Raw genomic sequence first — 15532 nt, 5'->3', positions numbered from 1 at the left:
GGAATCTTCAACATGGTTTCTGTGGAGTCTAGCTGCCCTTTATTTATTTGTGTGTGTGTATGTATGTGTGTATATATATATATACATATACATGTATATGTATACGTATACATATATATATATATATACGTATATATATATATATATATATATATATACAGGCAGGGTCTCACTTTGCTTCAAGCAATCCTCCTGCCTCAGCCTCCCAAAGTCCTAGGATTACAGGCGTGATTCACTGTGCCCACCTTAGCTGCCCTTTCTCGGACAGTCAGGCCCAGAGCTGAACCTCAGAGGCACTGCGCATCAGTCCCCAGTTGAGTATCCTGTAGCTGCCTCGCTTTTTGCCAGTTGTTGAGCATGAACTCCCTGCCACTGCTGATAAGTCCCCTTCATCTGCGCTCCTCTCTATACACAGCCACCTTTTGTTCCCATAACAAGCCTTCAGGTCTCCACATTTGCACATCTCAAATTGTTCCACGTAGGTGGATCATTCAGGGCCCTTCTCAAGCCACTGCCTAAAAGTGTCAACCAGTCACTGTTAACTGATGCTTCTGTATTGGTGGAAATGAAATATCTATTGATTTCCGGGCATGGTGGCACATGCATGTAATCGTAGCACTTTGGGAGGCCAAGGCAGGCGGATCACCTGAAGTCAGGAGTTCGAGACCAGCCTAGCCAACATAGCGAAACCCCATCTCTACTAAAAATACAAAAAAAATTAGCCGGGTATGGTGACAGGCGCCTGTAGTTCTAGCTACTCGGGAGGCTGAGGCAGGAGAATCACTTGAACCCGGGAGGCAGGAGTTGCAGTGAGCTGAGATCACACCACTGCACTCCAGCCTGGGTGACAGAGCGAGATTCTGACTCGAAAAGAAAAGAAAGAAGAAAGGAAGGAAAGAAAGAACGAGAAAAGAAAAGAAAATTAAAGAAAAGAAAAAGAAATATCTATTGATAGAATTTTTAAAACAACTCTATATTTCTATGGACATATATATGAGCCCATAAAAGTAATACATGGCCGGGTGCGGTAGCTCACACCTGTAATCCCAGCACTTTGGGAGGCCAAGGCGGGCAGCTCACGAGCTCAGGAGTTTGAAACGAGCCTGGCCAGCATGTTGAAACCCCGTCTCTACTAAAAATATAAAAATTAGCTGGGTATGATGGCAGGCGCCTGTAATCCCAGCTACTTGGGAGGCTGAGGCAGGAGAATTGCTTGAACCTGGGAGGCAGAGGTTGCAGTGAGCCAAGATTGAGCCACTGCACTCCAGCCTGGAGACAGAGCAAGACTCTGTCTTGGAAAAAAAAAAAAAGTAATATACACACACACAAAAAGATAGTAGTGATGGTTGTACAACATTGTGAATGTAACTGATGCCACAGGATCGTATACTTAAAATGATTTGGATGGCAAATGTTATGTTATATATGTCTTACCCCAATACAAAAGTACATCTATAAATATATAGTATTATTTTGGGTGTGCTCCTTTCTGTATAGAGGTTATCCCATGGTGTGTGTCTGTAACTTGATTTTTTCCAATTCTGCCCTCAGTTTCCTGCTCTTCCCGGGCCTCAGGAGGCTTGACATCCCTTTGACCACAGCACTGAAATGTGTTCTGTTTGCTGAGAACTCAGTCTCTTCTCTCTGGCGGAGGCTTGGGCCCTCTGTTTTTGTTTCTATCCCTTATGCATTCTCCCCAGCAGGTGCCCCTCCCAGCTTTAAGTGTATGTATACTCTGGATTTTTCCACTATATGCACTGTCTTCAGAACAGTGCTCAAAAATACCTGGGGTGTCCTTCTAACAGAAAGTGCAGAGATGTCTGCTGCAGGATTGCCCACCCCCATTTTGTAACATCTGCTATTTGAGAACTGCTGAAGCTGCCCTGATCTATGAGGGCTGACCTGGAAGAACAGATGACGGTGAGTGTGCCCCAGGACGTTGGTCTGGATGGTGACAGACCATGTGCTGTAGTCACCGTGCTGGCCGGACCCCCACAGGAATCCAAACCATCCCAGAGAAAATAAGGGACTTTTGCAAGGCTGCCCCAGGAAGCACGGAAGACTTGGAACTGAATCCCAGGCCTCTGGCCCATCACCCACGTGGTGTCCCCGAGGAAGGGAGAGTTGTCTCGGAACGCTCGGGAGAACTCATTAAAGCAACCTTTCATAAATGCCTGCTCTGAGCAACATGTAAATATTGTCCTTGAAGAAACACTGGCTGGCAGCTCAAGGGTGTGAGTAACCTGGAGCTTCTTCGACTGGGCCCCCCTGAGGAGGGCATGGAGCCCAAGATTCGTTACCATAATTACTTGAGAGGCTGTCAAATTCCATGACAAAACGCAAATGCAAAGCCCTGGCTCCCGCAGCAGGCAGCTGAAAGGGACCTTGACCCTGTTGCGTACTCCAGTATAGAAACTGCTGGATTCTAACCAGGGCTCTCCATGCCCGGCTCTATAAACTTTCTCTGTATTTTGCATTGTTTCCCTAAGGTTAGGAGATTCCCGTAAGTTGGGTCAAAGGGCAGGGAGGTTTCCGTGGTTCTCATGCGGCCCTGCTGCTGCCCTCCAGACAGATGATGGATCAGCTATCAGGGTGGCCCCGGCCATGCCAGCGCAGTAGGTGGTCAGGGCGCACTTGGGGCAGCCGGCAGGGCAGAAGGGACGGGAGTTTGACCCGTGTTCTCATGGGCAGAGGGAGCCCGGGCAGGGGTGGGGCAGCGTGCGGGCAGGCGCGGAGGGGAGAGAGCCAGGCAGGGAGAATTGGGGTGACTGGAGAAAGACCGAAGGGCCGCGTCTGCCTGCGGCCGGAGACCACCCCAGGTCCACACAGCCAGCTGGGTGCCGGGCACCGCTTGGAGCCGCTGGGAAAGCCAAGCACCGCTCTTTCTAGAGCCTTCTTTTCTCCTATTGTTAGGGAATTCACGACGTCACAGTTGTTTTCAAGTGAAAATAAGAGTTGTGTAGGACGCGAAAGTCACGTGACTTGAAAGCTGACCCTGAGAGGCCTCAAAATAAATTCTGGTTTGCTGTGAAACCCTCGGGTTATAGCGCTAAACTCCCCCCTCCACTGCCCCCGAAAGTTTTATTCTCCTCTGCTTTTAGGGTGGGGTGTGGCGTAAACAACACAGCTTGAGCAGCTCTGAGGAGGAGGGTGTTAGAGATCAGGCAGGCGGAGCAGGCAAGAGTTTTCAAGGATGTCGAAATAGTTTGAGACGCCCCGTCCCATTATAAAAGTGATAACGAGAGACAGCAGGAACGCGCTTCTGGACAGAAAACAGACCCTAAGGAAAGGCGGCCAGAGGCTCACGCTGGATCCTGCGGTCTTCCCTATCTGCGCCTCTGTACCTCCCTTGCCTTTACAAAGCGCATGGATCAACTTTGGAACAGGTTCTAATTCTGCCCCAGATCCATCTGCGTCTTCCCACGACTCAGAAATCTAACCTCAGGGCGCAAGCGCAGCCCCAGCCCTCCAAGCCTAGGTAGGCAGGGCTCTCCCACACGAGAAAGGGCCGAGGAGAGACTTCCGGGGCGGGACCGACGTGGGCCCCTTTCACCCGGCGGCCGGCGGGTTCAGCCTGAACGCACTGCGGGGGCGGGGCCGACGAGGGATCCAGGGACGGGACAGATTCAGGCCCCGCCCACCAGGCGGCCAGCGCGAGCGGTAGAGGCGGGTCTGGAGGCGGGGCCTGCATGGAGCCAGAAGGCGCAGCTGCTGCCGGGGGCGGGGCCGACGGTCTGTGGCCCCGCCCTTAGCCGCCATTGCCGGGCCTGCCTGGCCACCCTGCGCAGCGACCTTGCCTCCTCTCCCCGGGCGGAGCGGGTCGGCGGGCCTGACAGGGAACCTCCCTGACCGAGCCCACGTCTCCCCACGGCCAGAGAAGTCTGCGGCCCGGCCCGCGTCGCCAGCCCCCAGGCCCGGAGGAACGGCCCGAGCCCAAGAGAACCACATCTTCTTGCCAGCCCCGGAGGCTCCTGTGGGCAAGATCGTGAGCCAACGGGTTCCTGAGGCCTCTCCTGGCCAGGCAGGGTTTCCCCGCGCGTTTCCGAGGAGCCCTGCCTGGCCGGGCGGCTGGACAAACAGGTCGTAGCACCGATTGCGTCCGCCCCCAGCAGGGGTCCCGCACAGGCTTGCCCCTGACCCCCACCCAAACCTGTTCTTCCGCTTTCCCCCCAAACAGTGCATTTGCCGGCTATCCCAACCCAGCAGGAGAAGTGGACATGAGGTTGGCAGGTGGGTGGCTTCCACAGCGAACGGGAGGGAGTTGAAAAGGGCACCTGGCTGGAGGCCCAGCGTCGCGACATCTGTGTCTGGAGAGGCCCGGGTGAACCACTGGGTTTGGTTTTGGAAATGGAAGACTGCACACTCATTCCTTGACCTTAACCAAATCCTTTCACCTCTGAGGACGTCAGCTCCCCGAGCTATGACATGAGGATTGGTATAGTCAGTATCTCCCAACGCAGGTAGCAGACCAGCTGCTTTCTGGAAAATGAGTGGTGAGAGAGAGGAGGTGGGCAGTCCAGGTGGAGAGGCGTGGTCTTAGAGGGGAAATGACAGAAGTGGCTGTGGGCTTCGGCATGAACCCGATGACAGCCCTACTGTCACCTGGACAACTAAGATGAAGATCCTTGGGGAGGGATAGGTTGGGGCGGGGTGGAGAGTAGAAAGAACTCAGGAATTGGACTTCAGACTTGCTAAGGTGGTAACTTTGTGGACATATCCAAGTGGAGCTGGCCAGTGAGGAACCAGCTGGCAGGGAGTGGTTTCAAGAGAGGCCACGGCTGGAACTAGAAAATAGGAAGTCATTGACACATGGTGGTTAATTAAAGAGCTGGGAGTAGATGACATCATCTAAAAAGACACTACAGGCCGGGCGCAGTGGCTCTCGCCTGTAATCCTAGCACTTTGGGAGGCCGAGGTGGGAGGATCACTTGAAGTCAGGAGTTTGAGACCAGCCTGGCCAACATGGTGAATCCCCATCTCTACTTAAAAAATACAAAAAAATTAGCCGGGCACGGTGGCAGGTGCCTGTAATCCCAGCTACCCGGGAGGCTGAGGTTGCAGTGAGCCGAGATCGTGCCACAGCGTAACTCCAGCCTGGGCGACAGAGCGAGACTCCGTCTCAAAAAAATAAAGACAGCTGGGCGCAGTGACTCACACCTGTAATCTCAACAGTTTGGGAGGCCAAGGCGGGTGGATCACCTGAGGTAAAGAGTTCGAGACCAGTCTGGCCAAGATGGTGAAACCCCGTCTCTACTAAAAATACAAAAATTAGCCAGGCATGGCCGGGTGTGGTGGCTCACACCTGTAATCCCAGCACTTTGGGAGGCTGAGGCGGGTGGATCACGAGGTCAGGAGATTAAGACCATCCTGGCTAACATGGTGAAACCCCGTCTCTACTAAAAATACAAAAAAATTAGCCGGGCGTGGTGGCGGGTGCCTGTAGTCCCAGGTACTAGGGAGGCTGAGGCAGGAGAATGGCGTGAACCCGGGAGGCAGAGCTTGCAGTGAGCTGAGATCGCGCCACTGCACTCCAGCCTGGGCGACAGAGCAAGACTCCGTCTCAAAAAAAAAAATTAGCCAGGCACAGTGGTGTGCGCCCGTAATCCCAGCTACTCGGGAGGCTGAGGCAGGAGAATCGCTTGAACCCAGGAGGTGGAGGTTGCAATGAGCCGAGATTGCGCCATTGCACTCCAGCCTGGGGGACAAGAGCAAGACTCCGTCTCAAAAATAAAAAAATAAAAAGACACTACAGGTAGGGACCAGAAGGCAGCCTGAGATGGAAGCCTGGGAAAGTCCAGCTTTTAAGGGGAGGGTAGAGGAGACGATCTAACTAAGGAGAATGAGGAGTGTCCAGAGAGATTGGTTCAGGAGAGTGTGCTGTCCGGAAAGCCAGCAGAGAAGTGAGTGCTTCTGTCAGGAGGACATGGGCAGCCCACTGAGAGGTCAAGGAAGATCAGGGCTGACAGGTGACCAGGGATGGTGACACCACAAAGGTCATCAGCGGCCTTGGCAGCAAGCTGATGTGGTGAGGTGGTGGAAGCCAGGCCAGACTGGAGTAGGGTGAGAGGGAGTAGGAGGTGAGATGATGGAATGAGTATAGATGACTTTTGAGGGGGTTGACAGGGAAAAGAAAGGTTAGGGGAAAGAGGATGGGGATGTGGTTTTGAAGAAGAGTGTTTTCTTTGCTTCCTTAACATTGAAGATGTTGAAAATACAGGAGAAAGAGCGAGCTAGCGAGAGTGACCACTATTACAAGAAATCAGAGAAGGCTGGGGAGCTTGCAATCCAGGTCCCAGCAGATGATGAGACTGTTGTTACTTTTGTTTTGTTTTGTTTTTGTTTTTGTTTTGAGACAGAGTCTCACTCTGTCGCTAGGCTGGAGTGCAGTGGCATGGTCTTGGCTAACTGCAACCTCTGCCACCCAGGTTCAAGTGATTTTCCTGCCTCAGCCTCCTGAGTAGCTGGGATTACAGGCGCACGCCACCATGCCCGCCTAATTTTTGTATTTTCTGTAGAGGCCGGGTTTCACCATCTTTGTCAGGCTGGTCTCGAACACCTGACCTCACGATCTACCCGCCTCCACCTCCTAAAGTGCTGGGATTACAGGCGTGAGCCACTACACCCGGCTGGGACTGGTCTTAAAAGGGAGTAGGGACCCTTCTCCCTCAGAACAGGAGGAAAGGAGGGGCAGGTGGATGCCCAAACATATTGGGCAGGAAGTTGAGGGGGTTCTTGGGAAGAGGGCTGGAGCCCTTCTCGAGCAGAGAGTTCTGGAAGGCCCCCTCCCAGACCTGCCAGGGAGAACCAAACCCAGCAGCCTTGGGATTTGAACTCAATTTCCTCCTTCCGCCTGCCAGGGAACTCAAGTCTCCCTCTCAGGCCTGGTGGAAGGCAACAGGTCTCCACCTCCTTGTCCTCTAGCCACTTCTTCCCAAGTGGCAGGGGAGATTCAGTCATGCAAGGCTATGGGGTCATTCTGGGGTTCGCTGGTATCTGGGGTGACCCCACCCTGTGTCTATCCTGCCCCCAGGCCCTCTCCGCATTGTGGCCCTAGTCGTCAGTGTGGGTCTCACATGGATCGTGGTCAGCATCCTCCTGGGTGGGCCTGGCAGCGGCTTTCCTCGCATCCAGCAACTCTTCACCAGTGAGTGTGGGACCCCGCCTTATCCTTCTCTGGAGGCCACCAAGGTGGCCACCTGGGCCTGTGGTTGAGGCTCTGGGTTGGGGGTTGACTTGGGTTTTCTATCTCCTCCCTGGCAGGCTACCTTTGGCTGTCCCCAGTCTGTCTCCTGGCATCACGCACAGCCTCCCCCAACACCTGGTTGCTTCATCTAGGAAAGCCAATACCTGATCACTAGAATTCTATGCCCAACTGGAGTCAGTAGGGCCAGAGTAAGGGGCAGGGAGCTTCCACTGAACATGGGGAGTGATGCCCCGGTTGCTCCCTGCAGGCTCTGAGATGGAGAGGGGACTCTACACCTTGTTGACTGGTAATAGGTCACCTAAGTACTTTTTTGTTTGTTTGTTTGAGACAGTGTCTCACTTTGTCTCCCAGGCTGGAGTGCAGTGGTGCGATCTCGGTTCACTGTAACCTCTACCTCCTGGGTTCAAGCGATTCTAGTGCCTCAGCCTCCCGAGTAGCTGAGACTACAGGTGCGCACCACCAAACCCGGCAAATTATTATTATTATTATTATTGTTATTGTTATTATTATTATTTTTGTATTTTTAGTAGAGATGGGGTTTCACCATGTTGCCCAGGCTGGTCTCAAACTCCTGGGCTCAAGCAATCTACCCGCCTCAGCCTCCCAAAGTGCTACAGGCATGAGCCGCTATGCCCGGCCAGGTCATCTAAGTACTTTTTCTAATTCTGTTTCCCCTTGTTCCTGGAGTAGGGAGTTTTTCATCTGAACATGACTTACACTTGAGCAGGAAGCATGCCAAGGTCGGCCTGGCTTAGCCCCCGGCCCCTGAGCCTGACTGCCTGTGTCTACACTTCGCGGTGTAAGGAGGGCCAGGCTGCCCTGCCACAGGCCCTGGGCGGCTCCACACTAACAGAAACCACTCTGTATCCACAGGTCCAGAGAGCTCAGTGACTGCAGGTAAGGCCCCTGTCACCTTCCTGCTCCTCCCTTTTGTGACATCCTTGCCTGCCCCCATTCCTGTAGGGCTTCGGTTTTCCATTTATTCCTCCCCACACCAGCTGTCGTGGTCCCCGGGGGCTGCTCGCCACTGTAAACCTAGAAAACAAGTTACTTCCTGCCAGAATATGATGGTGGGGCAGGCCTAGGATAGACACTCCCACTGCAAAAGGGAAACTTGGAAGGAAGAAAGAGGTCACCAGTCCCAAGCAAGTCCAAAGCCCAGCAGGGCAAAATTCATTTGGTTTCAAGGCCTGAGGGGAATCCTCTGTGGCCTGAGATTCTTTCTTCTGGGCCTGCTGGAATGACCCCATGCTCTGAAACAGGAGACAGCCCCACCCTCGAGGCCACCGTTCCTTCCCTTCATCTCATCTCTGCCCCCTTCACTCCAGGTCAGCAGTGTTTCTGCTGGTGTAAGATTCTCAAGAGCCTTGTTGGTCTCTTGTGCAAGTTATAGAGGCCCAAGCTATAAAATCAGAGAGCTTTCCCACAGACTCTTCCTAGATAACCCCATCTTCATTGTAGATTTCTGCTGAAAGGGTTGAGTAGACGCACAAGTCACATACCTCAGCTCTGGGGCAAACACTTGAACAGCCTTGCTGTTCTCTCCAGGGGACACTTCTGCAGTTTTTGTAATATGATTAGGATTTTCCACATCTTCGCTTTCTGGCTCCTTTGTGCTCAGCAGTTTCTTCCTTATGTCTCTCGCATTTTACTATAAGCAGCAAGGAGAAGTCAGGCTACGCTCTCAACACTGCTTAGAAATCTCCTCAGCTGAATATCCAAGTTCAGCACTCAGCACTTACACATTCTCCTTTCGACAAAACACTAGAACACAATTCAACCAAGTTTTTTTTTTTTTTTTGAGACGGAGTCTTGCTCTGTCACCCAGGCTGGAGTGCAGTGGAACGATCTTGGCTCACTGCCACCTCCGCCTCCCGGGTTCAAGCGATTCTCCCACCTCAGCCTCCTGATTAGCTGTGATTACAGGTACCCGCCACCACACCCAACTAATTTTCATATTTAGTAGAGATGGGGTTTCACCATGTTGGTCAGGCTGGTCTCGAATTCCTGACCTCAAGTGATCCTCCCGCCTTGGCCTCCCAAAGTGCTGGGATTATAGGCGTGAGCCACCACACCTGGGCCAAGTTCCTTTATAACAAGGATCAGCTTTCCTCCAGCACCCAATAACTCAATAACGTGTCCCTCATTTTCCTCTGAGGCTTAACCAAAAGCACTTTTTTTTTTTTTTTTTTTTTTTTTTTGGTAGAGACAGAGGTCTCACTCTGTTGCTCAGGCTGGAGTTCAGTGGTATCATCCCAGTGCACTGTAACCTCAAACTCCTGGGCTCAAGCAATCCTCTCACCTCAGTCTCCCAAGTAGCTGCGAATACAGGCATGTGCCACCACACCCAGCTAATGTTTTATTTTTTATTATTTATGTTTTGAATGTATTGAGACAGGGTCTTGCTCTCTCACCCAGGCTGGAGGGCAGTGGCGCAATCATAGCTCAAGTGATTCTCCTGCCTCAGCCTCCTGAGTAGCTGGGATTACAGGCATGTGCACCACCACACCCAGCTTATTTTGTATTTTTTGTAGAGACGAGGTCTCACTACGTTGCCCAGGCTGGTCTTGATCACCTGGCCTCAAGTGATGCTCCTGCCTTGGCCTCCCAAGGTGCTGGGATCACATGCGTGAATCACCACACCCAACCCAAAAGCACCTTTAACATTCATGTTTCTAGCAACGTTCTGTTCATGATGATATTTGTATTCTCTAAGACCACAAAGGCTGTCTCTATTGTTCTCCCCTCCTGTCACCAGAATTACCTTTAACATCCATACTCCTGCCAACAGTCTCTTAAAGGCAATCCAGACCTTTTCTAACATGTACCTCAAACTTCTGTAGCCTTGATATGGTTTAAACATCGTCTCCAAAACTCATGTTGAAATTTGTCAATGTATTGGTATTGAGAGGAGGGCCTTTTTGAGGTAGTTAGTCATGAGGGCTCTGCCCTCGTGAATGGATGAATGCCATTATTATGGGTGAGTTAGTTACCTTGAAGTTCAGCCCCCTTTTTTCCTGTGTCTCATACACTTGCTTCCACCTTCCACCTTTCTGCCACGGGATGACCCTCACCAGATGCCGGCGCCATGCTTTTGGACTTCCCAGCCTCCAGAACCATGAGCCAAATGAATCTGTTGTCTTTATAAATTAGCCAGTCTGTGGTATTCTGTTATGGCAGCAGCAAATGGACTAAGACAAGCCTCTACTGACTACCCAGTTCCAAAGCCATTTCCACATTTTTAGGTATTTGTTACCTAAGCACCACACTTCCTGGTGCCAAAACCTGTATCCATTTCCTGGAACTGCCATTTCAACTGGGTGGCTTAAACAACAGAAATGGATTCTGTCCCCATTCTGAAAGCCAGAAGTCTGAAATCAAGGTGTCAGCAGGGCGGCACTCACCCTGAAAGTTCTACAGGAGGGTCCTTCCTGACCTCCCCAGGTTCCAGTGGCCCCAGGCATACCTTGGCCTCTGGCTGTGTCACTCCTGTCTCTTCCTCCACTGTACCATGGCTGTCTTCCCTCTGTGTGTCTTTGTCACTTCTGTTCTTATAAGGACATCAGTCATGTTGCATTAAGGACCCAACCTACTCCAGTATGACCCCATCTGAACTGCAAAGGCCCTATTTGCAAACATCACATTCTGAAGTACCGGAGATTAGAACTTCAACATACCTTGAGGGGACAGAATTCAACCCATAATAGAAGCCATCCTGCTCCAGTCCTCCCAACCAACCCCCATCAAAATCAGGAGACAGGCTGCACCCCCTGCAACACTACCCCCGCCACACTGCCTTTGCTCTGGTTGGCCTCATCCATGCAGCGAGTCCCCCAGCCTGACTGACTTCACCCCTGCTTTGTTCCTGGCTGTGCCATGGCCCAGGCCAGCCCTCAGCATCCTTTCTTTTCTCCCACCAGTAACAGAAAATCCTTCTGTCTTGGGTCCCTGTGGCCTCACCAGTAGGACACAGAGTATGGAAGTGTCCCTAGCCTTGGCCTGAGCCACATCCCCCTACTTGTGTCCTGCTCTGCTGTCACTTGTTCTACCATGTGTGCTGGTCCTGACCTCCCCTTCAGATCTCAGGTGACCTCAGGGCCAGGCCCATGGATAACACCTGCTATCCCTGCCCAGTGCCACGGGCCAGGAAGTACAAGTGTGGCCTGCCCCAGCCGTGTCCTGAGGAGCACCTGGCCTTCCGTGTGGTCAGCGGTGCCGCCAACGTCATTGGGCCCAAGATCTGCCTTGAGGACAAGATGTGAGCTCCTTGGGGTGAATGGGGATCAGGGAGGGAGTGGGGGATCCAGGGCCAGGTCTGCAAGGGAGAGTGGAGCAGATGTGCCCATGTGGGATCTCCCCATCCCCCCTACCCCACCCAACTAGGCTGATGAGCAGCGTCAAGGACAACGTGGGCCGCGGGCTGAACATCGCCCTGGTGAACGGTGAGGCCCCTGGCTGAGCGTAGCCTGCCGCCCTCCTTCCCTGCTCCCTCCCCAGGAGGCCTCTGGGTGTTTGCCCTCCCTTCCCCTCCCGTTCAGGATCTCCCAGGGAGGCCTGGGAAGGAGTCTGTGCAAGCCCAAGGCTCCACAGAGGAGTGACCCAATGAACAAAAAAGCGTGATGGCAAAAAAGAACTAGGGAAGGTTCTGGGAGGTTGAGGGTGCTTCATGGAGAGCCCCCGGAGGGCCTCAAATGCCAGACAGAGGCACCACAGCTTGGGGTGGGATGCAGCTGCCTGAACAAATGGATGAGTATTGGGGGACTGTTTGAAAGCTTCCAGAAGGGCTGCCCCCCGGTGCTACCCGCCTGCCGTGCCCTGAGGCTGGCCTGGCTCACCCAGCAGGGCCCCTCCCTCCTGACACAGGGGTCAGCGGCGAGCTCATCGAGGCCCGGGCCTTTGACATGTGGGCCGGAGGTGAGTTGCAGCGCAGCATCTTGCATTTTGACTGCAGCAAAATGACCTGAGCAGCTTCCCGAGACACTGCTCTGTCTGTCTGTACTTGGGGCTTCTCAGTCACCTCCTTGGGTTCAGAAAGGACAGGGGCGTCACCAGCTTGGTCTAGAGGCTGTGGGAGGTCACGGGGATGCCTCAGCTTCCTACACCAGTCTGTCCCAGGCCCAATCCCTACTTCTGTTTCCTTGTTTGGAGAATGGGCTGGTGGGAGGGTGCTCAGTGGTGCCTGATGACCCCTGTTCTGTGGCACCTGCCCCCCCAGATGTCAACGACCTGTTGAAGTTTATTCGGCCACTGCACGAAGGCACCCTGGTGTTCGTGGCATCCTACGACGACCCAGCCACCAAGTAGGTGCTTGGGGAGGCCAGCCTCAGCCTTGCCCTTCTGCAGCGACAGCTGACACCTCTTCCTCCCATGCTGCAGGATGAATGAAGAGACCAGAAAGCTCTTCAGTGAGCTGGGCAGCAGGAATGCCAAGGAGCTGGCCTTCCGGGACAGCTGGGTGTTTGTCGGGGCCAAGGGTGTGCAGAACAAGAGCCCCTTTGAGCAGGTATGGTGGGTGCCTGGCATCACCCCCACCAGGGCAGCCCGTCGCGCCTTCTGCCTGCATGCCACGAGGCTCCCCAGCTGCTCACGCCCCAGCAGGGGACCGTCCCCAGTCCAGCTATGAGGGGTGGGGGCCAGCGCAGCTGATGCCATGTTTCCCTGGGATGGGTGGAGGGGCCATGTGCCCTGAGAGTGCACCGTTGGCCAACACAGCACAGTTGACTGACGGCCTAGGTCCTGGTCCACTCCTGTCCCCTGTCCCTGAGGGCCAACGTCATGACTTTCTGCTCCCCTCCCCGCAGCACGTGAAGAACAGTAAGCACACCAACAAGTACGAAGGCTGGCCCGAGGCGCTGGAGATGGAAGGCTGCATCCCGCGGAGAAGCACGGCCAGCTAGCACGGCCAGTGCCAGGACCAGGCCGAGGGAGGCCAGGCCAAGGGAGGCACGCGCGCTGCCGGGTGGACAGAGGCCAAGGCCCACACCCCACGCCCGGGCAGGAGCGCTCCCTGGCCCCAACACATCGGGGCTCCGAGGCAGTGACCAGAACGTGGTCTCAAGGTGGTGGGGGCTATGGGGGCTGCAGGGGCTAGCCCTGCCGCACCTTGTCACGGGAGCCCAGGGTACCCGCCTCCTTTTCGTAACACTGTTCCCCCCGGTCAGCCCATCTAGCCCCGTCCTCCTCCATTCCTCATGCCACCTCCGTCCCCATCCTGAGTCCTGGAGCGGCCCTGGGTGCCTGCCCCTCACTGTGCAACTCTGGGAGCAGCCCGGCAGGTTGGGGCGTCTTCCAGAACCTCTCCCTTCTGGAGCGACTCTGCACTGTGGGCTAAACATGTTTCCAATGTGATTCCTTCCAGTGAGCCAAACCCGGTGGCTGCTTCATGAGCCTGACTGCGTCTCGCCTGCTTTCAGCAGGAAGGGACCCCTGGAGCAGGCTGGCCCGGGGTGGTGAAGTAGCTGGAGCCTGATCACAGTCCCGCGGTTTGTCAGGGGGCCCACCTTCTAGATGACCCCTTAATAAAGTGATGGCCCCACAGAAGAAATGCCTTCAGACGCTGTTGTCAGTGCGGACTCAGGGGTGGCGGTGTCCTCTTGGGTGCGGGAGGACAGATTCCAGAGTCTTAACCAAGCTGCTCCCACAGCCCTAGCAGACAGCCTTTTGTCTCCAGGGCTCCTGCCACCAACAGGCCCCGCTGCGACTGAGATGTGACTCAAGCAGTGAACAGAGCGGCCCCAGGTGGTGCCACCATGGCTTTGTCTGGCAGAGAAGATTCCACATTCAGGGGCTGCAGGAAACTCAACAACTCCCTCTGACCCAGTGCAGGCCTGTACGGACAGGGACAGGGATTAACACCAGCTCAGCCCCCACCCCACCACACCCCATCATCATCCAAGAGCACATGTCGCCCACAGACTTCGGCTGCCTTTGAAGTCAGGGTTGTGAGGGGTTGAGTCACTTGGACTTTTTGCGTCTCTCCCAGGTTACGGTTAATACCTCCCTTTGCTAAGCGAGGGCCAGCAAATTAGAAGCAATTTTGCTGGAATATCAAATCCAGAGGCCCAGAAGCAGTCTGAGTTCAGCGAAAGGAGAGAAGGCAGTTCCTAGATGGGAGGCACTGTGGTGTCCTTCACGGGGCCACGTTAGGGGCGATGGACTTAAGAGCCAATCCCAGGAAGAGTGCAGAGCGCAGACAGAGCTTCAGAAGACAAAAGTGCTTCTGGAGCAGGCACATGTGGGGTTGGAGGCACAGGGGTGCCCTGGAGGAGCGGCTCACTAGGGAGGAAACGATGGTGATGCCAGGACTGAAAAGGTCACACAGCAAACACCCAGTCCTACCTCTGCACCAGGAACTTTCTACGTGTATTCCTTTTTTTTTTTTTTTTTTTTTAAACTAACTTTCTTAGAGCCATTTTAGGTTCACAGCAAAACTTGAGTGAAAAGGTCAGAGTTCCTGTGTGCCCCCTGCCAGCCCCCAGCTTCGGTCAATTGAACCAGCATCGGTGCTCACATGAGGCTTCACTTTGCTGTTGGACGTTCGATGGTTTTGGACAAAAATAATGTGTAATGATGGATCCACTGCAGGATCATACACACTTCACTCTTTAGACTTGCTATGGAAAATTGCAAACATCTCCAGGAGACAGACTAGCATACAATCCATGGGGGCTCCATGTCCACATATTCAACCAAACACAGATTGGAAATATTTGGAAAAAATAAAATCCAAGAATAAAATGTCCACAAATTAAACCAACCACAGATTGGAAATATTTGGAAAAAATAAAAATACAAGAATAAAAAATAGTACAAGTAAAAAACAATACAGTGGCCGGGCATGGTGGCTCACACCTGTAATCCCAGCACTTTGGGAGGCCGAGGCGGGTGGATCACGAGGTCAGGAGTTCGAGACCAGCCTGGCCAACATGGTGAAACCCCGTCTCTACTAAGAAATACAAAAAAAGGTGGGCATGGTGGCGGGCACCTGTAGTCCCAGCTACTCGGGAGGCTGAGGCAGGAGAATGGCGTGAACCCGGGAGGCAGAGCTTGCAGTGAGCTGAGATCTCACCACTGCACTCCAGCCTGGGTGACAGAGCGCAACTCCTGTCTCAAAAAAAAAAAAAAAAAAAATTAGCCGGGCGTGGTGGCAGGCGCCTATAATCCCAGCTACTTGGGAGGCTGAGGCAGGAGAATCACTTGAACTCGGGAGGCAGAAGTTGCAGTGAGCCAAGATTGTGCCATTGCACTCCAGCCTGGGCAACAAAAGCAAAACTTCGTCTCAAAAAAAAAAAAAAAATACAGTGTAAGTTGACACAGGGGCTCATGCCC

The 15532-nt window shown here is 53.6% G+C and overlaps 1 protein-coding gene across 10 annotated transcripts; it reads left to right on the top strand.

Moving 5' to 3' along the window:
• Positions 1–3702: 3702 nt before the first annotated feature.
• FAM3A (FAM3 metabolism regulating signaling molecule A) lies at positions 3703–13748 on the top strand. Of its 10 annotated transcripts, none has more exons than XM_063634594.1 (11): positions 3752–3985; positions 4178–4230; positions 7031–7144; positions 7556–7653; positions 8078–8101; positions 11339–11462; positions 11588–11646; positions 12047–12118; positions 12420–12504; positions 12581–12707; positions 13006–13748. In XM_063634594.1, exons 3-11 carry the CDS (start codon positions 7074–7076, stop codon positions 13099–13101), a joined length of 756 nt encoding a protein of 251 aa, XP_063490664.1. In that variant the 5' UTR covers positions 3752–3985; positions 4178–4230; positions 7031–7073; the 3' UTR covers positions 13102–13748. The 10 variants fall into 10 exon arrangements, with proteins under 10 accessions (XP_063490666.1, XP_055124838.1, XP_063490664.1 ...); XM_063634593.1 differs by having other exon boundaries at positions 3752–4080; XM_055268863.2 differs by lacking the exon at positions 7556–7653 and having other exon boundaries at positions 3744–4080; positions 12068–12118.
• The last annotated feature ends 1784 nt before the right edge of the window (positions 13749–15532 follow it).

This window comes from Symphalangus syndactylus, chromosome X (genome assembly GCF_028878055.3).
Source record: "Symphalangus syndactylus isolate Jambi chromosome X, NHGRI_mSymSyn1-v2.1_pri, whole genome shotgun sequence".
Taxonomy (NCBI): domain Eukaryota; kingdom Metazoa; phylum Chordata; class Mammalia; order Primates; family Hylobatidae; genus Symphalangus; species Symphalangus syndactylus.
Note: the sequence above shows the minus strand (reverse complement) of the source record. Positions and strands in the feature narration are given on the sequence as shown.

What these genes read in the sequence shown, in the direction of transcription:
- FAM3A (XM_063634594.1), top strand. Translation starts at nt 7,074, where the DNA reads ATGGATCGTGGTCAGCATCCTCCTGGGTGGGCCTGGCAGCGGCTTTCC. An exon ending in AGAGAGCTCAGTGACTGCAG is followed by an intron (nt 8,102 to 11,338) that starts GTAAGGCCCCTG and finishes ATCCCTGCCCAG; the next exon opens with TGCCACGGGCCAGGAAGTAC. An exon ending in TACGACGACCCAGCCACCAA is followed by an intron (nt 12,505 to 12,580) that starts GTAGGTGCTTGG and finishes CCCATGCTGCAG; the next exon opens with GATGAATGAAGAGACCAGAA.